This window comes from Bubalus kerabau, chromosome 17, assembly GCF_029407905.1.
Source record: "Bubalus kerabau isolate K-KA32 ecotype Philippines breed swamp buffalo chromosome 17, PCC_UOA_SB_1v2, whole genome shotgun sequence".
Lineage (NCBI taxonomy): Eukaryota > Metazoa > Chordata > Mammalia > Artiodactyla > Bovidae > Bubalus > Bubalus kerabau.
In genome coordinates, this window is record NC_073640.1 from 42,348,057 (window position 1) to 42,371,192 (window position 23,136).

Genomic DNA, 23,136 nt, shown 5'->3' on the forward strand with positions numbered 1-23,136 from the left:
AAATGGGGATAACATTTTAACTCACAAGATATGAAAGTCAAGTAAATTTATATGAAAACACTAATCACAAAGGAATTCTGCCTAGTTTTTAGGCACAGTAATTTGAATGGCCACTAAGGATATTCTTTAATTTCCATTCCATTGGGTCTACATTGACCTCATCATTATCACCATCTCAGGACCCAAACTGCAGCCCCCTCTGCTGCTTGCCAACCCCACCTGACGGTTCTTTTTCAGTTTAACCTGCTGTTTGGATGGAGCATCTCCAACTACCGAACTTTTCTCAGTTCAGCAGTAACTGTTGTCAGTCTCCTCATGGGAATCTCTCATCACAAGGAGGTAATAAAACCTCTCTTCCTGGTTTCCTTGCAGAATTATGTTTGGTTTAATACATCAAACGAGAACTGCTTATAAAAGCAACCTCTACTGTACCATTACATGCTGGAAAAGGGAGAAATTTAGAACCTTTGCCATCATTTTATGGTACTACCTATAGATACAGCTTTTGAGTGGCTGTTACCTCCTTTTCTAACCACATAGTCCATTATTCCTCATCTCTTGTATCCTCAATCTTACTGCCAAAGACACAGGGCTCTCATACTTAAAATAACATGATTGCTGCTGCTTTCTCAATAGCCTTTTGACGTGTACAGCTGGAAATGATCTGAAATAATTAGGGAGGTACATTTCCACAAAGAATTACAGTATTTATGTTTACAAATACTAATGTCACAGATCTTCTGAAGGAGATCAGCCCTGGGATTTCTTTGGAAGGAATGATGCTAAAGCTGAAACTCCAGTACTTTTGGCCATCTCATGTGAAGAGTTGACTCATTGGAAAAGATTCTGATGCTGGGAGGGATTGGGGGCAGGAGAAGGGGATGACAGAGGATGAGATGGCTGGATGGCATAACCGACTCAATGGATATGAGTCTGAGTGAACTCTGGGAGTTGGGGATGGACAGGGAGGCCTGGCGTGCTGTGATTCATGGGGTTGCAAAGAGTTGGACACGACTGAGTGACTGAAATGAACTGAACTGAATGTCACAGAGGGGTGTCATTTCCCCCCAGGAACTACCTACACAAATCCCTTTCTACTTGATATAAAAAATAAAGTAGGAAACCCAGATGAGGTTTTGGGTCCCCAAAACTAGCATATATAGATTTGACCAGGGAGAAAAAACTCTCTGATTCCAATTCAGATTAGTGAAACTGGCAAGATTTTGATCAAAGCTTATCATTCTGATATCCTACGTTAAGAGTAGAAATTGCATGGAATAGCAGAGACCATCTCCACTATCATTTCTGGTTTCTATGTATTCTTTCAATACACTCTTGCTATTCCTTGAAGCTTCTGTATTTAGATGTATTTTCTAGATTTGCCAAAACTCACAAGGGCTTTGAGTCTATTTATTTAGCTGCACAGCTTGTGGGATCTTAGTTCCCCAACCAGGGACTGAACCTGGGCACGCAGCAGTGAAAGTGCAGAAAGAAAGAAAAAGTCACTCAGTCATGGCTCTTTGCAACCCCATGGACTGTAGCCTACCCGTCTCCTCAGTCCATGGAATTTTCCAGGCAAGAGTACTGGAGTGGGTTGCCACTTCCTTCTCCAGGGGATCTTCCCAACCTGGGGTTTAAACCCAGGACCCCCGCATTGCAGGCAGACGCTTTACCATCTGAGCCACCAGGGAAGCCCGTGAAAGTGCAGTCATAAGCAATGCACTGCCAGGAAATTCCCATGAGTCATTACTACAACTACAACTTACCTGTTCTCTTCTTGTGGAAGCCCCGAAGACATAATTATTTATATACTCTTAGAGTCAGTCACTCTTGCTCTTCTGTCCACTCAAAAGTATTTTCCTTTTTAGTATTTTTGCTTTTCTAGTTTCCACCAGGCAGAAATGTTTTCTTATGTGAATATATCCCAAGTATTAGCACATATTTTACATTTTTAAAGAAGAAATTAAACTATCAGTGTTTAAACCCAAAGTGTTCCATTGTCTTTTCAGGTTACTGCTGTAAACCCAGTCCTGGGCTCCTTTCTTATCTTCACCTATGTTGTTTTGATGGTACTTGTGATCATTAACCTTTTTGTTTCTGCCATTTTAATGGCCTTTGGTAAAGAAAGGAAATCCCTTAAGGTAAGTAACTCAGTAACTAAGCTATAAGCTGTATCATGATTTTTTATCCCTGGAAAAGCTCAGATTTAGCTCTTCTTAAGATTACAGATTGATATAACACACGGTATCAGCATATTCCTTTTATTAGTCTCCATACTGCTGTCAACCATTTTACTAGGAAACCCAATTTACTAAAAGTACATTATTCCAGTAGTCATGTATGGATGTGAGAGTTGGACCATAAAGAAAGCCGAGCGCTGAAGAATTGATGCTTTTGAAATGTGGTGTTGGAGAAGACTCTTAACAGTCCCTTGGAGAGCAAAGAGACCAAACCAGTCAATCCTAAAGGAAATCAGTCCTGAATATTCATTGGAAGGACTGATGCTGAAGCTCCAATACTTTGGCCACCTGATGCCAAGAATGGACTCACTGGAAAAGGCCATGATGCTGGGCAAGATTGAAGGCAGGAGGAGAAGGGGACAACAAAGAATGAGGTGGTTGAATGGCATCACCAACTCGATGGACATGAGTTTGAGCAAGCTCCGGGAGTTGGTGATGGACAGGGAAGCCTTGTGTGCTGCAGTCCAGGGGGTCACAAAGAGTTACACAACTGAGTGACTGACATTATGTTCTATATCCAGTGTCCTAAAATACCTGGTTCTCAACTGTTAAGTAGCAGAAACACTGCTGACAAGGCCTGACAATAAACCATTAAACGAAACTATCTTTATATCTACTTTTAAAAATTACATCTTTGGTACTTTTTCCTTCCAACAATTACATCTTTGGTACTTTTTCCTTCCAAAATTAGCAACAACTTCAGTTTCCTCACTTTTTTCCTTTTGTCTTCCAGCAGACTGAGAGAGAGGCCACACTGATGGATATGCTGCTGCTGAAGCTGTCAAGTTTGTTAGGGATCCAGCAGCATCAGAGCACATGTAAGCAAACAGCCCTAACAGCAACAGCCATGGACAAATGAAGGTTTAAAAGGTGAGTTACCTTAATCCTGTTGTCTCCTCATGTGGCTTATTACTTCTGAGTATATTAACACTGATCTTTGCATGGTGTACTTTGGGAAATGTTTACAATATACTTTGTTAATTTTCCTAGTGAAGTATCAAAAATCCCCTTGGCACTACCAGAAAAGGGTTAACACTACAAGGGTGATGCAGGATGAACCAACTCTGCTGCCCAGAAGCAACTTAGACAGCACTTACCATTCATGTTCCAAAAATATGAGTCACAAGTAAGCTCACTGCAACTTTATAATCAAAGACACAAGCATGAGATCTAGCTCAGGGGAGCGCTGTCACAGAGAAGTAACCATGCCAGCTCCCAGATTACTATCTGGGCTTACATACAGAGATCAAAACGGGCTTCTTACTCCCCAGCTGTCCATCCACAATATCCAGGGAGCAAAAGTAAGGTCTGGCTTGTACCCAATATTAGTTACTTGCTTAAAATACTCTCCACTAAAAGCTGAATTTGCCCCTCATCATCTTACCCAAACAGTGGAGAAACCAGGGCACAATATTTTTAACTTTATTAGCAGCTACTGAGCCATGAGATACAAATCAACCAAAAACATTAAAGTTGCTTGAATGGAGTATGTACAGATTTACCACACAGAAGCCGAAGTCATATCTTCTGATCCCAGCGCCACCCTTGTGGGGAAAGATGGCCTTAGCTAGGGGGCAAAAGGGTTAGTCTCATCCATTGAGGGAAGCAGCAAAACAATTAGAGCCACACAGGCACCAAATATTTATTTGAGATCAGTTTGTAGAGGTTTTCTTGATCATAAAGTCTTCAAATGAAAACAGGAATCCCTCTTCAATAATCTGTAGGCTTTCCAGCTCACTACTCAAGAGACTTGAATATTTCTAATTAAGGCTACTGGAAGCCCACCTTAGCCTTGACTGGTGACTTCTGCTCAGTACGTAGCCAAATGTAATCCAACAGAATGCCATGGGGGAAAAACAGGAATTTACACAGTGCTGCCCTCTATTAAAAGGGAAACATAGCACTCAAAATAAAGCAAAGGCCACAGAGGGCTCCCTGAGAATCCAGTAGAACTAAGAGAGGCCTTCAGCTTTCCAAATAAACTGTAACTGGATCCAGATGGAACAGTGCCCTGCAGCAAGGAGTAGTGTGCATGTCAATGAGAAGACCCAGCTTCTGAGAACTGTTATAATGGCTTCCTGAGCCATTTTTTTCTCTCCCCCATTCATGTTAGAGTGTGAAAATACACACCTTGGCCTTGAATCTCACTCACCACAAATCCCTCTGTACAGAGGGTTTGTTTCTAAGTCTGGAACCTCAGCACAGAGCTGAGATGCTTCAGGAAGTTCTCTCCACCACCATCCAGCCATCTCTCCCCACAATGATTTCACCTTCTCATTGCCCTGTGGAGGGATGGTGGGACAGGAAGGAGAGAACCGGGGATCACACTGACAGGAAACGGACAAGAAAGGCTGCCAGGAGCCAGCTGCTCCAACCTCATCATCCCCAGTTGTTAGTCTCTTGGGAGCAATGGAGAACTGGAAAGCAGCAGAGTCTGGTAGAGCAGGAAGAGAGCCCAGAGGGAGAGTGTGCTCAGTGATGGTTAACAGATAAAACAATTTCATGGCGATTCTTTGTTACAAGGAAAAACTGCTCGGTCTCAACTCCCAGAACTTGGACCTTGCCTGGTTTAGGAGGCCTATGTTTTCTTTTTTAGCTCCTCAAATCTCCGGGAAAGATCATCGAAGTCAATGTCCTCTGACGCTGAGGTGCTGGCACCAGCAGATGCAGTTGGGAGTGTGTCTGGCACAGACGGCAGCTCTGGCAGTACAAAGTTGTCATAGGTCTCTGTGAGCCTTGAAGCAGGCTTTGCAGGAGGCTCTGGCTTGGGCCCAGGACCTAATCAGAGTAAGGAACATAATGTTACACACACCAGAAAAACAGCTCAAAGCCCAGAAGGAAACACTGCTTTAAAAAAAAAAAAATTCTAGAAGTCAGCAAAAATTTTCAGGACAATTAACGGCTAGATTTTCTAATTATAGTTGAATATATCTGTTTTATTTTCCTACAGTGAGAAAAAGTTTAAGGGGAAGTCAAAGTGTGGTGCATAGGGCTTAGGTACACAGGATTCATTTAAATGGACTGTTCCCCTTTCACAAAGGTCTGCTCCCCTAATAAGAAAGTCCAAGGAGTGGTACTAGAATTGTACTGGGAAGAGCAAAAAAATGTATAAGGAATGTTAACATCCACACTGTTCGATGTAATGGAATGTGATCTTGTTTCTAATCTTCCATTTTATATTTAACAAGTTAAAATCATCACCCTCTCTACCTACTGTACGTTTCCATTTCTATCGAAGTTCTAGAAAATAACAACAGTGCTTGCCTCTGGGAAGGAACACAAGGTAACTTTCTGGGGTGATGGAAATGTTCCCTTTACTAAGGTGGTGGTTACATAATGTGTGTGTAGATACACCTAAAAAATGGTAATATACATTTCTGTATTTTTTTGTATGTAAATTATACCTCAATAAAACTGTCCCCAATTTTAAAAAGTATGTTTCTCTGGGGAGAATGAATACATGCGTATGTATGGCTGGGTCCCTTCACTGTTCACTTGAAACTGTCACAACATTATTAATTGGCTATACCTCAATATAAAATAAAAGATTTAAAAAAAAATTTTTTTTAAGTAACCCTCCCCACCACCAATGGGTTTCTGGAGTGCTGGTAGTATTTTTTCAGTGAATGGCTCCATGAACATGCTTGCTTTGTGAAAAATCACTAAGCCATTCACTCATGATATATGGCCTCTTTCCCCCTCTTTAATGCCCAAATTTAAAAACTTTTTTGGTATTTCCAAGCAAAGTGGCAGTTGAAGCAGCAGGAACATAAAGAACTTGAGGGTGATGGACAACTAGAAAGTGACAAAGAATAATGATAACTATTAACAGAAAAAGGTAATTTGGGAGATCCCTTGGAGCCAGGATAGACCTTTTGTTTTTGGAAGTGGGAAATCCTGAGTTCTGTTTCCACCAGACTGCATTTGGGGAGACAATGGGGCATGTGGGTAGAATCCCACAAGCATAAAAACAATCTGAGGAAGGGAACAGTGATGAGAAAACACAAACAACAAAGGGTTCAGTACTGAGAAAACCTTCAAAGGATTTCTGACTCACACTCACCAACAATCTGTGTAGAAGACACATTCTTATCAGCATTAATGTCATCAACCTGAAACACAAGAGATCATTACCAGAAGAGAAAGCAATGGCCTCAACTGGTGAAGGTAATGGTATAGGCCCATGTGTGTGGCAAAAGCTAAGCTGCTCAGCAAAATCAACAAACCTGCTCCAAGAAACTGCCCCTCCGCCCCCCTGTACTCCTCTCCTGATCTCCTTCCCACCAGACAAATACCATGTTGAACTCTTTAACTGCCAAGCAGAGGAAAAGAAAATTCTTACCACATCATTAACATCTCTCTTTAATCTGATACCTTCACCTTCCAGACAGTGAGAAAGCATTCTAAACCACCACATTCACCTCCAAGAACCAAGTCCTCAAATACTAATATAGATCATCTACTTCCTTCCTAGGAACAGTTGTGGGCAAAGCTTCAATGCGTGCAAAGCCAAAACATAAAAACTCAGGCCCAAGGTAAAAACCAAAGGAAAGGACACTAAGCAAGCTCAGGAACAGGGGAATCTCCCTCGATGAGAAAAGAAGGCTGGCAGGAAAGTCATCTAATTCTGAACCAAAGCTGTGACAACCATGTACAGTTCAAGGCATTATCAGCATATTACTGATCCCAGCCAGTTTTAAGTATAAGACTAAAATAAAATTAATGCTATAGGCCAAAATTTACTAAACTTGATACTTCTGTTTAATACAAATATCTGGCTGTTATTCCTTTATAAGGTGTTGAGAATTTATAAAACTGGTATTGTAATTATATTCTACCACCAAGACTGTACCAGGTCAAAATGATTCTCAGCCTAGTTACTATTAAAAAAAAAAAAAAAGATTAAGTGCCCCACTAGAACTTTCTAGGGTCTGCAGCTCCTTCCTGATTCCTGGGCTTTTAACTGCAGACAAAGCATTGCCACCAATGATGCTGCCGCCACCACCACGCCCCATTTCCAGGGTAATATTAAAGCAACACAAAAATCCAAAGCATACAGCAATGCCAGTACTAGGAGTTGATCAAAACTTTGCCTTCCCTGTGGCCATTATTTTGCTCTCTCTTCCTGGGATTCACTCTCCTGCTGCTTATAAAAGGCTCAGGCACTTACAGATTCATACGATGGGGGAGTTGCTGGAATCTGAGGTGGATGAATATTGGGAAAGGCCTGATAAGTTCCCACTGGCAATCCATTGAAATCCGACTGCAAGAGGAGAAAGGCAACATAAGAGACACTGCCCCATCTGCAATTTTTGAAGTATGTATATGGGAAGAGAGAAAGAAATACGTGTGTATACAACTATTTTCTCACTGTGAATATATTCATATTGAATAATATATATTTAAGATAGTTATTTAATGTGTATTCCAGAGCCCCAAAAGAGAAAAGTGCCTAAAAGGACATGACAACATGTGATCAGGAAGACCTAGATTTTTAAAGACCTGTAGCCAAAAACTATTTATTCATCAAATTACTGACTGTTTTTATGTCCACAAACGGAGATTACTATCACTTTCTTTGGGGAGGTGGGGGGTGCCACACTACATGTGGGATCATAGTCCCCAACCAGCAGTTGAACCCACGCCCCTGCAGTGGAAGCATGAGTCTTGACCACTGGACTACCAGGAAAGTCCCCAGACTTTCTTACTAGCAGTGACTTTCATCTTCGTGTTTACAACAGATATTTTTCTACTTGGTAATAAGTGATGATTATTCAATTTTGGAAAAAGCTACTAGTATACCTACAAGTCCCAGAAAACCTACACGAAGTTTTTTCTAGCACCATCTCTCTAGATTTTCCTGCTTCATTACCTGTAGGTTAACCAAAAGACTTTCTCCAAATCCCAATGCTGTTTTTTTCCACAGTATAATCAATAAACTATACCAAATGTTACCTACAATTCCTGAGTGCACTCACAGAACCAGCTTGTCATCTATTACATTTTCTAGAGTTTATATCCACAGTTATTTGTATGTATACTTACAGGTCCCTTTGGAAGAGGGTATGAGAAAGGAGTGTTTGGAGATGGCATAGGCATAGGCATAGGCATTGGCACTGTTCCGTCAGGTCCACCAACTGGTGCTGTGAAGCCGCCTCCACCTCCTCTTCCAGGGCCCCCTTTCTTCACATCATCTGTGAATCCAACATCAATAAGATCTGTCTCTACTCCAGGAGGAGCTTCTGCCTAAGAAAAAGAGAGAAACCCATATCATCAGGCCCTGTCACAGACTAGGTTCCCCAGGAAGCTCTGAGATGGAGACCAGTATGATGGAAGTTTATTGGAGAGGTCTCTTGGTATAGAGACCTGTGGGATGAAGGAAGCAGGCCTGAGCAAAGTAAGAAGTTGGGCTGCCATGCCTTCACAACAGAGGGCTTGGCTAATTCCCCCAGAGAGTTCTGGAGCTAGGATGGGCCTACAGCACATGTTCCCAACTGGGGCAATGGGGCAGTCTTTAATCCCCTGCAATGACCAGATACAAGCTGCCCCCAGGAAAGACCCTGGGTAAGGAAGCTCTCTTCTAAGAGGGCCACCACTGGAGGGCCACTCAGCTGTGTGAGCCACCAGTCATCAAAGAGATGGGGGAATAAATGTTTCTGTCCTGAAGTGTGTCTGTAACTGGGGCGGGGAGTAGGGGGGAGGGTCATCTGAGCAGCACACCAAAACATCTACTATCCCCCATCAACCGTAACCTCTGAATTACTACTTCCATATTTGCCTTTCACTGTAAGCCTCTTTAGGACAATGGCCTTGTTTATATCTTTTCTGTATTCTCAGCTTTCTGGGGCACATGGCAGGCGCCGAAAAATGTTTCAAGATCTATTCTGGGTCTTGGGGCTTTTCTTGCCACCCAGTTCCTTGAACTTCACTGAGAAGTAGCAATAATGCCATTTTATATTTGTATCAAAGTCTGTACCTTTTCAAAGTGCTTTTAGTCATTCATCTCTTCTGATCCTTAAACATTCTGTGAGAGAGCTGCAGGCTTATTTATTGCTACCCCAAAACCACTAACTGGACAAAGGCTTCAACTCCCACACGCAAACTTGAGTGCAAAGAATATGCTTCTTTTTCAAAGACAGTGATCTAGAGAGACGCATTTTCTGTTGTATTCTAAGGACTCTTAAACTCACCATGACCACCGAGTCGGGCTCATAGGGCACATTGTAGTTCTTGGCAATTTCAATCAGGTATCTCTCCACTAGGATTTTGGGTGGGGCCTCCACACTCAGTTTGTGCATTAGCTGTAAGTGAAAGATCCAGGGTTAACATGCATCTGTATAAACCAGCCTAAGCCTATCCTGTATCATTTTAAAACTTTGTTTCTCTCATTTTACAAGTCAATGGAGAGAAAAGAAGAGTTCCAACCAGTTATTCTTTTCTTCAGTCACAAAGCACAACATGCATGTATATCTCACGCTCTGGTTACTTATGCCCAAAGACTGACACTGTGGCATTCCACGTCTGAATTCACCCATCTTTTTCCCCACCTCACTTCTACCTCCACTACAAGTGGCACAAAGGACAGGGGACAGAATCAGGAATGACGCAGGATGACAAGAGTTTCACAATCAGAGGTGTCGGGCAGGGTTAAGGAGTTGACTGACTGCACTGCCAGCCAGCCATCTCTCTATGAAATGTGCAATCTTAAATGAATGCTACATTACAGTGATACCCACAAGAAACACTGCAGGCAGTAAAATGACCTGCTCCCACCCCACCCACTGGTCCATGTTTAACAAGTACATTCATTACCCTATCATTCACAGTTCCAATCTGGTTGGTCCGACATAACTTGCCATATTCCTTGCTATACTTGGCACAGAGTTGATCAGCAACCTACAGAGAAAAAGAACAGTAAATAAAAATGGAAACCACTCCCACAAGAGGCTTCAAGCTTCCTCCTATCAACAGCAAACACACTTCTACTCAGGATTTCCAAAAGACTGGACCTGCAAAGCCTTAAAAGGTACATATTAATTCATTTAGTTATTGTTTATTCATCCATCCACTGAACTGCACAGCAGAGACCAGAAATATCTACTGGAACAGGAGAATTAAATGAAAGTCTTCCCCAAGAGAATGATACCTTTGGCTTCCTTCTCCCCCGTGCTCTCAAAAATGTAGCTAGCTAGCTTATACCTTCCATGTAGAAGACAGGAAAATTTCTGAGGAAAATGACCAACCCATGGAAAGGAAACTAGTTCCTGACAGCCTGGAGGCCCTTGAGAAATGGCTTAAGTTAGCTAACAATGAATTGGTGCCGAAGTATCATGCTCCCCGATTTCAAGCTATGCTAAAAAAGCACAGTCATCAAAACACTATGTACTGGCACACGCGTGTGCGCACACACACAAAGAAAACAAACAGATCAATGGAACAGAATGGAGAGTTCAAGAATGAACCCATAGTTACATGGACAATTCATTTACAACAAAGGAGGAAAGAACATGAAAAAGATAGCCTTTTCAATAAATGATACTGGGAAAACTGGACTACTCTCTCAACCCATACACAAATGAATTCAAGATGGATTAAAGACTTAAACATAAGATGTGAAACCATAAAATTTCTAGGAAAAAATACGGCAGTACACTCTTCTGACACTGGTCTTAGTAATATTCTTTTGGGTTATGTCTCAGGCACAAGAAACAAAAGCAACAATATACAAATGATACTATATCCTACTAAAAAGCTTTTGTACAGTGAAAGAAACTATCAACAAAATAAAAAGGCTACATCTACTGGTGGGAGAAGGTATTTACAAACAATGTATCTGATAAGGGGTCATTATCCAAAATACACAAAGAACTCATACAACTCAACACCAAAAAACAATCCAATTAGAAAAGTGGCAGATAGACATTTTTCCAAAGACACCTACAGATGGCCAACAGGCACATGAAAAGATGCTCAAAATCACTAATCAAGGAAATGCAAATCAAAACCACAATGAGATATCCCCTTACACCTGTCAGAAGGGCTATCATAAAAAAAAAAAACCCACCAAATAAGTGTTGGTGGTAATGTGGAGAAAAAGGAAAACTCATACATTGTTGGTGGGAATGTAAATTGGTGGGGCCACTATGGAGATCAGTATGGAGATTCCTCAAAAGAGTAAAAATAGAACTAATATCTGATCCAATAATTCCAATCCTGGGTACTTATCCAAAGTAAATGAAAACACTAATTAGAAAAGACATATCCACACCTATTCTCACTGCAGAATTATTTACAGCAGCCAAGATATGGAATCAAACCAAGTGACCATCAATAGATGAATAAAGATGTGGTATATATATGCAATGGAATACTACTCGCCCACTTAAAAAAAAAATGAAATCTTGCAATTTGCAACAACATGGATGGACCTGTAGGGTATTATGCTAAGTGAAGTAAGTCAGAGAAATACAATATCACGTGATCTTCCTTATATGTGGAATTCTAGAAAACAAATGAAAAAACAAAACAGAAACAGTTATAGATAAAGTGGTTACAAGAGGGGAGCAGGAAGAGGAAATAAGAGGGATTAAGAGATACAAAGTTCCATTTGCAAAACAAATGAGTCATGAGCAGGAAATGTACAGTTTGGAGAATATCAGATCAGATTACATCAGTCGCTCAGTCGTGTCCAGCTCTTTGCGACCCCATGAATCACAGCACGCCAGGCCTCCCTGTCCATCACCAACTCCCGGAATTCACTCAGACTCACGTCCATCGAGTCAGTGATGCCATCCAGCCATCTCATCCTCTGTTGTCCCCTCTTTCTCCTGCCCCCAATCCCTCCCAGCATCAGAATCTTTTCCAATGAGTCAACTCTTCCCATGAGGTGGCCAAAGTACTGGAGTTTCAGCTTTAGCATCATTCCTTCCAAAGAAATCCCAGGGCTGATCTCCTTCAGAATGGACTGGTTGGATCTCCTTGCAGTCCAAGGGACTCTCAAGAGTCTTCTCCAACACCACAGTTCAAAAGCATCAATTCTTCGGCGCTCAGCCTTCTTCACAGTCCAACTCTCACATCCATACATGACCACAAGAAAAACCATAGCCTTGACTAGATGAACCTTTGTTGGCAAAGTAATGTCTCTGCTTTTGAATATGCTATCTAGGTTGGTCATAGCTTTCCTTCCAAGGAGTAAGCATCTTTTAATTTCATGGCTGCAGTCACCATCTGCAGTGATTTTGGAGCCCAGAAAAATAAAGTCTGACACTGTTTCCCCATCTATTTTCCATGAAGTGGTGGGACCAGATGCCATGATCTTCGTTTTTTGAATGTTGAGCTTTAAGCAAACTTTTTCACTCTCCACTTTCACTTTCATCAAGAGGCTTTTGAGTTCCTCTTCACTTTCTGCCATAAGGGTGGTGTCATCTGCATATCTGAGGCTATTGGTATTTCTCCCAGCAATCTTGATTTCAGCTTGTGTTTCTTCCAGTCCAGCGTTTCTCATGATGTACTCTGCATATAAGTTAAAGAAACAGGGTGACAATATACAGCCTTGACAAACTCCTTTTCCTATTTGGAACCAGTCTGTTGTTCCATGTCCAGTTCTAACTGGTGCTTCCTGAGCTGCATACAAATTTCTCAAGAGGCAGATCAGGTGGTCTGGTATTCCCATCTCCTTCAGAATTTTCCACAGTTTATTGTGATCCACACAGTCAAAGGCTTTGGCATAGTCAATAAAGCAGAAATAGATGTTTTTCTGGAACTCTCTTGCTTTTTCCACGATCCAGAGGATGTTGGCAATTTGATCTCTGGTTCCTCTGCCTTTTCTAAAACCAACTTGAACATCAGAAGTTCACGGTTCATATATTGCTGAAGCCTGCCTTGGAGAATTTTGAGCATTACTTTACTAGCATGTGAGATGAGTGTAATTGTGCGGTAGTTTGAGTATTCTTTGGCATTGCCTTTCTTTGGGATTGGAATGAAAATTGACCTTTTCCAGTCCTGTGGCCACTGCTGAGTTTTCCAAATTTGCTGGCATATTGAGTGCAGCACTTTCACAGCATCATCTTTCAGGATTTGGAATAGCTCAAGTGGAATTCCATCACCTCCACTAGCTTTGTTCGTAGTGATGCTTTCTAAGGCCCACTTGACTTCACATTCCAGGATGTCTGGCTCTAGGTCAGTGATCACACCATCGTGATTATCTGAGGCGTGAAGATCTTTTTTGTACAGTTCTTCTGTGTATTCTTGCCATCTCTTCCTAATATCTTCAATAACTAATCTGTTTGTATGGTGACATATCATAAATGGAATTATCATGATTGTTCTGAAATATATAGAAAAATCCCTAAATTGTGTAACAGGAACAACATAGTGCTGTAGGTCAATTACACTTAAAAAAGAAACACAAACATGCAACAAACTCATAAAAAAAGAGATCAGATTTGTGGTTAGAGATGAGAAGGGGAAATTGATGAAGGCAGTCAAAAGGTACTACAAACTTTCAGTTGTAAGTAAGAAGGCCAACAAATACATGAAAAGACGCTCAACATCACTAATTATTAGAGAAATGCAAATGAAAACTACAGTAAGGTATCACCTTACCATGGTCAGAATAGCCATCATGAAAAAAAAAATCCACAAACAATAAATGTTGGAGAAAAGGGAACCCTCTTCCACTGCTGGTGGCAGCGTAAATTAATACAACTACTTACGGAAAACAGTATGGAGGGTCCTTAAAGAACTAAAACAGAATTACCCTTTGACCCAGCAATCCCACTACTGAGCATAAACCCAGAGGAAACCATAATTCAAAAAGATACATGTACCCAATGTTCACAGCAGTATATTTACAATAGCCAGGACATGGAAGCAACCTAATTGTCCATGAATTTTGGAATGGATAAAGAAGATGTGGTATACAGATAAAATGGAATACCACTCAGCCATAAAAGGAATGAAGTTGAGTCATTTGTAAAGATATGGATGGACTTAGAGTGTCATACAGATGAAGTAAGTCAGAAAGAGAAAAACAAATATCATATATTAAGCACATATGTAGAATCTAGAAAAATGGTATTGATGATCTTATTTGCAAAGCAGAACACACACAGAGGTAGAGAACAAATATATGGCCACCAAGGAGGAAAGGGCAGGGGATGGGAGTAACTGAGACACTGGGATTGATACTCTATACAAAACAGATAACTACTGAGAACATACTGTGCAGCACAGGGAGCTCTACTTAATGCACTGTGCTGACCTGAACAGGAAGGAACTCCAAAGGAGGGGGGCGGGGGCAGGATATATGTAGACATATGGCTGACTCATTTTGCTGTACAGTAGAAACAAACAACATTGTAAAGCAACTATACTCCAATAAAAATTAATTTTAAAATGATAAATAAGGACTAGAGATGCAGTGATAAATATAATTAGCACTGCTGTATGTTATACATGTAATTGTTGAGAGTAAACCATAAAGAGTTCACGTTACAAAACTTTTTTTCTATTTCTTTAATTTTGTATCTAGGCTTCAACAGTACATGAACTGAGAACTTTCAGATATATAAGCTGAATTTAGAAAAGGCAGAGGAACCAGAAATCAAACTTTCAACATCTGCTAGATCATAGAAAAAGCAAGAGAATTCCAGAAAAACATCTACTTCTGCTTCATTGACTATATCCAAGCTTTTGACTGTGTGGATCACAACAAACCAGAAAATTCATAAAGAGATGGGAATATCAGACCATCTTACCTGCCTCCTGAGAAACCCATATGCAGGTCAATAAGCCCCATTAGAACTAAACACGGAACAACGAACTGGTTCAAAATTGGGAAAGGAGTATGTCAAGGGTGTATACTGTCACCCTGCTTGTTTAACTGATATGCAGTGAAATAAGCATATCATGCATTATGCATATCATGCGAAATGCCCAGATGGATGAGATGCTTGATCCTTGGAAGAAAAGCTATGACAAACCTAGACAGCGTATTAAAAAGCAGAGACATCACTTTGCTGACAAAGGTCTGTACAGTCAAAGCTATGGTTTTTCCAGTAGTCATGTACAGATGTGACAGCTGGACCATAAAGAAGGCTGAGCACCAAAGAACTGATGCTTTTGAACTGTGGTCCTGGAGAAGACTCTTCAGTCCCTAGGACAGTAAGGAGATCAAACCAGTCAATTGTAAAGGAAATCAGTCCTGAGTATTCATTGGAAAGACTGATGCTGAAGCTTAAGCTCCAATACTTTGGCCACCTGATGCAAAGAACTGACTCACTGGAAAAGACCCCAATGCTGGGAATGACTGAAGGCAGAAGAAGCGGGTGACAGAGGATGAGATGGTTGGATGGTATCACCGACTCAACAGACGTGAGTTTCAGCAAACTCCAGGAGATAGTGAAGGACAGGGAAGCCTGGTGTGCTGCAGTCCACTGGGTCACAAAGAGTCAGACATGACTAGCGTCTAAACAACAATATGAGATGATGGATGTTTACCAAAATTATTGTGATAATCATTTCATGACATAAGTCAAATCATTATGCTGTATATCTTAAATTTATACAGTGCTGTATTGTCAATTATATCCCATTAAAACTGGAAGGAAAAAAAAAGAAGACAAAAAAATTGGCATCTTGCATTAAGACCCACCTAAGCACACAAGAAGTTCCAATCCATTTTCAGTACCTCAGTCTTTAATAAACAGCCAAACCTTTCAGAAAAGCCTCTACTATAAAAACAGTTTAAATCTAAGAAACAGAAGTAAACAAACATTAGAGAAACAAGAAAAGTTTATGAAAGACTATAATATTCCTAGAGTTAGAAGACAGTGAAGCCATGAAACAACAATAACAAAAAAAAATAGACTATTTAAAAAATAGATATTCAGAGACTTAAACAGACTCTTAAATATACAGAGGACAAGGAAATTTTATAAGATAGGTGGGAGATAAGACTGAGACAATATCCAAGTGAATAACTGGCAAAGATGTAGAAAATAGGAGAAAACGACTGAATTTGTACCTGAGCAGTCAGTACCATATCCAAGTTGTGGCAGGTAATTTTTCAGTTAATGTCTGTCTCTTCCGCCAGACTCTAAGCTACAAGAGTGAGGCTGGTGTCACAGTGCTCACCACTGCACTCTCAGTAGCCATGTAATGCACAACACTGACTCAATAAACATTTCTGGAACAAATGAATGAAACAAAACATCTGTTCCCTTAATATTACTGCAACTTTACTGACTTACAGTTGTTTAAAAACATACTTAAATGACATTACAATAAAAGTAATTTAAGAAAAAACATAGGTTATATGTAACTTTGCCTCTTAGAAAAACTACTGAAGTTTGGAAAACACTGTGCTACTCTATGAACAGTTCCATTCTATGAACCATTTCACAAAGCCTTTTTCAAAGGCAGCATGAGAAGGGTACAAAATAACCTGGCCAAGTAAGCAGAAGTGACATATATAAACCAACATAACAACAGGAAAAACTACTGCATCACTGAAACTGGTTGTACTCACAATTTTCAGCTCTGCCACTTCTGACTGGAGTCGAGGAGCAGCCCAAATCAATGTAGACACAGATTCAGCCAGACCAGAATCTAACTCCCTAATTAAGGTGGGGGGAGGGGGAAATCAGTAAAATTTAATATTCTTTTAAACAAACAAAACCCCATCTGTATCACATACTTGATAACCTCCTCTAAGGCGATCTCACAAATCTCACTGAAAGTGAAAAGTGAAAGTGAAGTTGCTCAGTTGTGTCCGACTCATTGCGACTCCATGGATCGTAGCCTACCAGGCTTCTCCATCCATGGGATTTTCCAGGCAAGAATACTGGAGTGGGTTGCCATTGCCTTCTCCAGATCTTCCCAACCCAGGGATTAAACCCGGGTCTCCTGCATTGTAGGCAGAATCTCTACCGTCTGAGCCACAAATCTCACTGGATCCTCACAATAACTCTAGGCTTATAGACATTTCTGTCATCCAATTTTGGGGGAAAATCTCAAACTAAGAAACCAGCCCATGGTCACAAAGTCAGCAAATGGTTGAGCCAAGGCTCAAATTCAGGCCTCTTGATTTCAGATTCCACATTTTCAACAGTTGTCTACACTGAGATCAGGCCTTCAAGTGAGCAGGAGGAAAAACATCATTGGGTACATGAAGTGGTAGTCCCTGAGTGCTAGCTCCCCACACACAGGAAGAGGCCAGTAACACTCCTTTCTCAAATTCCAGAGGTGATTTGATTTAATCTTCAAATCAAAATACCTTACTTCATTATAGTTCTACAAAATGAAAAAGATCTAGAGGTCTACTGAATAACACTGTGCCTACAGTTAAATAGTACTGTATTGAGTGCTTAAAAATGTTTAAGAACTGACTTCCCTGGTGGTCCCGTGGTTGACAATCTACCTGCCAATGCAGGGGATACAGGTTTGATCTCTGGTCCCAGAATATTTCACAAGCCACGGAGCAACCAAGCCCGTGTGCCACAACTACTAAGCACACGCGCTCTCGAGGCCATGCTCTGCAACAAGAGAAGCCCCCACAAAGAGAAACCGGAGCACTGCAACTAGAGGGCAGCCCCGCGTGCCACAACTAGACAAAGCCCATGCATAGCAACAAAGACCCAAAGCCGCTAAAAATAAATTTTTTTATAAAAAAAAATTTTTAAACAGTTTAAGGCAGATCTTATGTTGTGTTTTTATCAAAAAAAAAAGGGATACAAGGAAATTTTTGGAGATGACAACTGCTTTTTTAACTTATGATGACGTGTACAGGTATATATATATGCCTATGCCCAAACTCATCAAATTGTATACTTGCACACACTAAATACGTGAATTTTCTTCCGAAATCAACTACACCTCGATGAAGGAAAAAAAAGGACAAAATAGCTTACTTCATAGACTGGATGAGGCCAAATCGAGCCAGCAGCAGGTCACAGTACAGTTCCAGGATCTCCATGGCCTCCACAAGGTAGTCTTCTCGAATAATGTGCTCCACTCGGATTCGAGCTCTTTCATCTTTCCCAGCAGCCAGATAGTCAGCAATCTCTTTCCTTGCTTTCTGGGCCAATTCCGCTAAAGCACAAATCCCATTCCAGTCACACAGCAGTAGTACATGGGCCCTGGCCTGCAGGCAGACATCCACCCCAAAAGAGAAAAGTCGGTGTTTCTACTATATCCTAGCTCACCCTTCCTTAGCAAACTTAGTCTCATCTCATCTATTCTAGAATTTGCTACCTTGTCTAGGTGAGAATAGTGTTTGTGTAGTCATTTATCTATTCCATAGAAAGAGTATGTCCCTTTCCCTGTTACAAAGTGACTCAGTCTAACTAGTCACAAAAGACAGCAGAAATGTACCCAAAACTTAAGAGGATATGGGATCCCTAAGACTTCAGACTGCTAGCCTGAAGGAGCTAATAATAGGGTGCTAGGACTCAACGATGTATTCTAGAAAAAAAAAAAAGTAAGGCAAGCATGCACTACTCACTTTTTTTTTTCTCCAACAGTTTAAGACGGTTTATGACTAATCTCAAATTGACTCGTAAACGCTCAGCTTTAAATCCAGAGCCCAGCATGCTGTGTTGTTCCTCCTGGGAAAAGATAAGAAGCATGGTGATTACTTTCAAGTCAAAATTAGTTCAGGAATTAAGACCAGTAAGATAGTGAATTATTTCACATTATAAACCAGAGTAATTTTTAAATTCAGATAAATAACATGATGTGACTCACATTTTTTAAAGGCCATTTGGCTGTTGTGTGGAGAATTGATTGGGGGAGGATAATAATGGAAGTAAGAGGACCAAGGACAAGGCTATTAGAGCAGTCCAAACAAAAGATGAAAACAGCTTAGGATGGGATAGTCAGCAGTAATGGTAGAAGTGATTGCACTGAGATCTGTTTTGAACACAGAGATCAAAGAACTTGGTGATGGATGAAATGAGTATCTAATCTATGTACTGGCATAGGAGTAAGGTGATAAAAAAACAGAAGCAGGAAGGCCTCCTGCTGCTGCTGTCGCTTCAGTCGTGTCCGACTCTGTGCAACCCCAGAGACGGCAGCCCACCAGGCTCCCCCGTCCCTGGGATTCTCCAGGCAAGAACACTAGAGTGGGTTGCCATTTCCTTCTCCTATCAATGCATGAAAGTGAAAAGTGAAAGTGAACTCGCTCAGTCGTGTCTGACTCCTAGCGACCCCGTGGACTGCAGCCTACCAGGCTCCTCTGCCCATGGGATTTTCCAGGCAAGTACTGGAGTGGGGTGCCACTGCCTTCTCCAGGAAGGCCTCCTACTCTCCCATAAAACACAAAGGTAGTGATAAGAAGAGATTATCAAATTTATATCCAAATTCAAAAATATTACCACCTTAAGTCCTCAAATCCTCCTCCTAAGTCTCAACCTTTAGAAAAAGCTACAGCCAAAGATCACAGAAATATCATTAATATCTACTCACGAAGAAATATACAAAGGGGTAAAAAGCTAAAAAACTTTATGTATTAATATAAAATTCAACAAGGATAAACAATAGGATCCTACTGTGCAGCACAAAGAACTAAATTCAGTATCCTATGATAAACCATAATGGAAAAGAATTTTAAAAAAGAAAGTATCTATATGTACAAGAATCACATTGCTGTACAGCAGAAATTGACACTGTAAATCAACTATACTTCAGTTAAAATTAAGAACAAAAACCAAAATAAAATAAATTCGACAACAGAAGGCTATTATTTACCAAGACTTTTGCTGAATAGATGATTTACAGTCAACAAAACCACTCCTGTATCACCCATAAGACTTTAGGGTATAACACTGTGCACTGACCACTATGCATTCTCTATCAACACAGCACTATTTCTTCTATTAATTAGGGATACATGAACTTCAAAACGTAACATCCAAACAAAAAGTGAAGAGCGAAAGTGTTAGTCACTCGGTCCAGACCAACTCTGTGACCCTTTGGACTGTACCCCACCAGGCTATTCAGTCCATGGGATTCTCTAGACAAGAATACTGGAGTCGGTTGCCAAGCCCTACACTAGAGCATCTTCCTGACTTAGGAATCAAACCCGCATCTCCTGTGTCTGCTGCATTGGCAGGCAGGTTCTTTACCCACTGAGCCATCAGTCAATCCCAACATCCAAACAAATGTTAGGTCTAACACCGTAGAAGGGGTGCAATCACAATAAAATAAAATCCCATAGCCACCAGGTGGGTGACCCACAGACTGCAGAACAATAATACCAAAGAAGTTCTGAGCCCCACATCATGCTTCCCAGCCTGGAGAATCCCCAGGGAATCTGGCATTGAGGGCCAGTGCGATTTGATTATAGGACTTCCAAAGGACTGGGGGAAACAGAGATTCCAGTCTTAGAGGACACAAACAGAATTTTGCACACAGCAAGACCCAGAGGAGAGGGGCAGTGACCACACAGGAGACTGAACCAAAACTAACTGCTAGTGGAGGAGGGCCTCCTGTGGAGATGTGGGTCAGCAGGGGCTGACCACAGGGATAGGGGAACTGGGAGGTCCCCCTTGGTGTAAACCCTTTCATAGCTAAAGAAATAGGAATAATAGACCAGCTTACCTGCCTCCTGAGAAACCTGTATCCAGGTCAAGAAGTTACTGTTAGAATCAGACATGGAACAACGGACTGGTTCCAAACTGGGAAAGGAATACATCAAGGCGGTATATTGTCACTATGCTTATTTAACTCATATGCAGAGTACATCATGCGAAATGCCAGAAGAAACATCAATAACCTCAGAGATGCAGATGACACCACCCTTATGGCAGAAAGCGAAGAGGAATTAAAGAACCTCCTGATGAAGGTCAAAGAGGAGAGTGAAAAAGCCGACTTAAAACTTAACATTCAAAAAACAAAGATCATGGCATCCGGTCCCATCACTTCATGGCAAAAAGATGTGGAAACAATGGAAACAGTGATAGACTATTTCTCTATTTTCTTGGGCTCCAAAATCACTGTAGACAGTGACTGAAGCCATGAAATTAAAAGACACTTGCTCCTGGGAAGAAAAGCTATGACCAATCTAGACAGCCTATTAAAAAGCACAGACATTACTCTGCCGACAAAGATCTGTCTAGTCAAAGCTAGAGTTGGACTATAAAGAAAACTGAGTGTCGAAGAATTGATGCTCTGGAACTGTAGTGTTGAAGAAGACTCTTCAGAGTCCTTTGGACAGCAAGAACTTCAAACCAGTCAATCCTAAAGGAAATCACTCCTGAATATTCATTGGAAGGACTGATGCTGAAACTGAAGTTCCAATACTTTGGTCACCTGATGCGAAGAGCCTCCTCTTTGGACGCTGATGCTGGGAAAGATTAAAGGCAGAAGGGGATGACAGAGGACGAGATGGTTGGATGGCATCACCGACTCAACGCACATGAGTCTGAACAAGCTCTGGGAGATGGTGAAGGACAGGGAAGCCTGGCGTGCTGCAGTCCACGAAGTCGCTAAGAGTTGGACAACAACAACTGAACAATGACAGAACCCATTGACCTGCAACTACAGGAGGGTAAACAACTACAAAGGAGGGAAGGAACCCTACCCATCAGCAGATAATTGGATTAAAGCTTTATTGAGCAAGACCTACTTTTCCCATAGCCAGTCCCTCCCTCTTAGCCTCATCAATCAGAGGGCAGATAGAAGCAAGAATAAGCACAGTATTCCCTCTCCTGCCTCCTCCCCCTTCTTCTTTCAACCTGGCTTCCTTTCCTGCCTTTGAAATCTTTGATGTTAGTACTTGGATCTGAAGTTCTATGTCTCTACAGGAGAGACTGTATTCTTGTATTTAAGGGCTTCCCTGGTGGCACAGAAGTTAAAGCGTCTGCCTGCAATATGGGAGACCTGGGTTCAATCCCTGGAGAAGGAAATGGCAACCCACTCCAGTATTCTTGCCTGGAGAATCCCATGGACGGAGGAGCTTGGTGGGCTACAGTCCACGGGTCACAAAGAGTCAGACACGACTGAGTGACTTCACTTTCACTTTCACAGTGGCTAAAACAAAAACTATATTACAGAATGTTAATCACGATGAAAAAGCAGAAAGGTATATCCCAGATGAAGGGACAAGATAAAATCCCAGAAAAACCACTAAATGAAGTGGAGATAGGCAACCTTCCAGAAAAAGAATTCAGAATAATGATAGTGAAGATGATCCAGGATCTTGGGAAAAGAACAAAGGCAAAGATTGAGAAGATGTAAGAAATATTTACCAAAGACGTACAAGAACTAAAGAACAAACAGATGAATAATACACTAGAAGGAATCAACAGCAGAATAACTGAGTCGGAAGAATGGATAAATGACCTGGAGGACAGAATGATGGAAATCACTGCCATAGAACAATACAGAAAAAAGAATGAAAAGAAATGGAAGACAGCCTAAGAGGCCTCTGGGACAACGTTAAACACACCAGCATTCGCATTAAACAGGTCCCAGAAGGAGACGAGAGGGAGAAAGGACCTGAGAAAATATTAGAAGAGATAACAGCTGAAAACTTCCTGAACATGGGAAAGGAAATAGTCAAGTCCAGGAAACACAGAGAGTCCCAGGAAGGATAAACCTAACGAACACACCAAGACACACAGTATTCAAACTGACAAAAATTAAAGACAGAGATAAAATATTAAAAGCAACAAGGGAAAAATGACAAATAACATACAACGGAATTCCCTTCAGGCTATCAAGTTGATTTCTCAACAAACTCTACAAACCAGAGGGAATTAGATGATATATTTAAAGTGATGAAAGGGAAAAACCTACAACCAAGAATACTCTACCCAGCAAGACTCTCCATATTTGACGGAGAATTCAAAAGCTTTCCAGACAGCAAAAGTTAAGAGAATCCAGCACCACTAGC

General features: G+C 41.1%; 2 protein-coding genes across 4 annotated transcripts in view; one reads left to right on the forward strand and one right to left on the reverse strand.

The window, feature by feature from the left end:
- Positions 1-3,495, forward strand: part of PKD1L3 (polycystin 1 like 3, transient receptor potential channel interacting) — a 78,431-nt gene extending 74,936 nt beyond the window's left edge. The window contains 3 exon segments of the mRNA XM_055553545.1: positions 238-339; positions 2,010-2,141; positions 2,983-3,495. Of these exon segments, the coding sequence (XP_055409520.1) occupies positions 238-339; positions 2,010-2,141; positions 2,983-3,099 (351 nt within the window). The 3' untranslated portion in view covers positions 3,100-3,495.
- A 144-nt stretch (positions 3,496-3,639) lies between these two features.
- Positions 3,640-23,136, reverse strand: part of IST1 (IST1 factor associated with ESCRT-III) — a 39,983-nt gene continuing 20,486 nt past the window's right edge. The window contains exons 2-10 of one of the 3 annotated variants that reach the window (XM_055553546.1): positions 18,745-18,847; positions 18,152-18,332; positions 16,771-16,858; positions 10,053-10,136; positions 9,431-9,541; positions 8,286-8,486; positions 7,411-7,503; positions 6,304-6,352; positions 3,640-5,018 (exon numbers count right to left, since the gene is read on the reverse strand). In XM_055553546.1, coding sequence (XP_055409521.1) covers positions 4,819-5,018; positions 6,304-6,352; positions 7,411-7,503; positions 8,286-8,486; positions 9,431-9,541; positions 10,053-10,136; positions 16,771-16,858; positions 18,152-18,332; positions 18,745-18,832 — 1,095 coding nt within the window. In that variant the 5' untranslated portion in view covers positions 18,833-18,847 and the 3' untranslated portion in view covers positions 3,640-4,818. Of the gene's footprint in view, positions 5,019-6,303; positions 6,353-7,410; positions 7,504-8,285; positions 8,487-9,430; positions 9,542-10,052; positions 10,137-16,770; positions 16,859-18,151; positions 18,385-18,744; positions 18,848-23,136 lie in introns of those variants that run through there. The other 2 variants (XM_055553548.1, XM_055553547.1) reach the window with 2 other exon arrangements.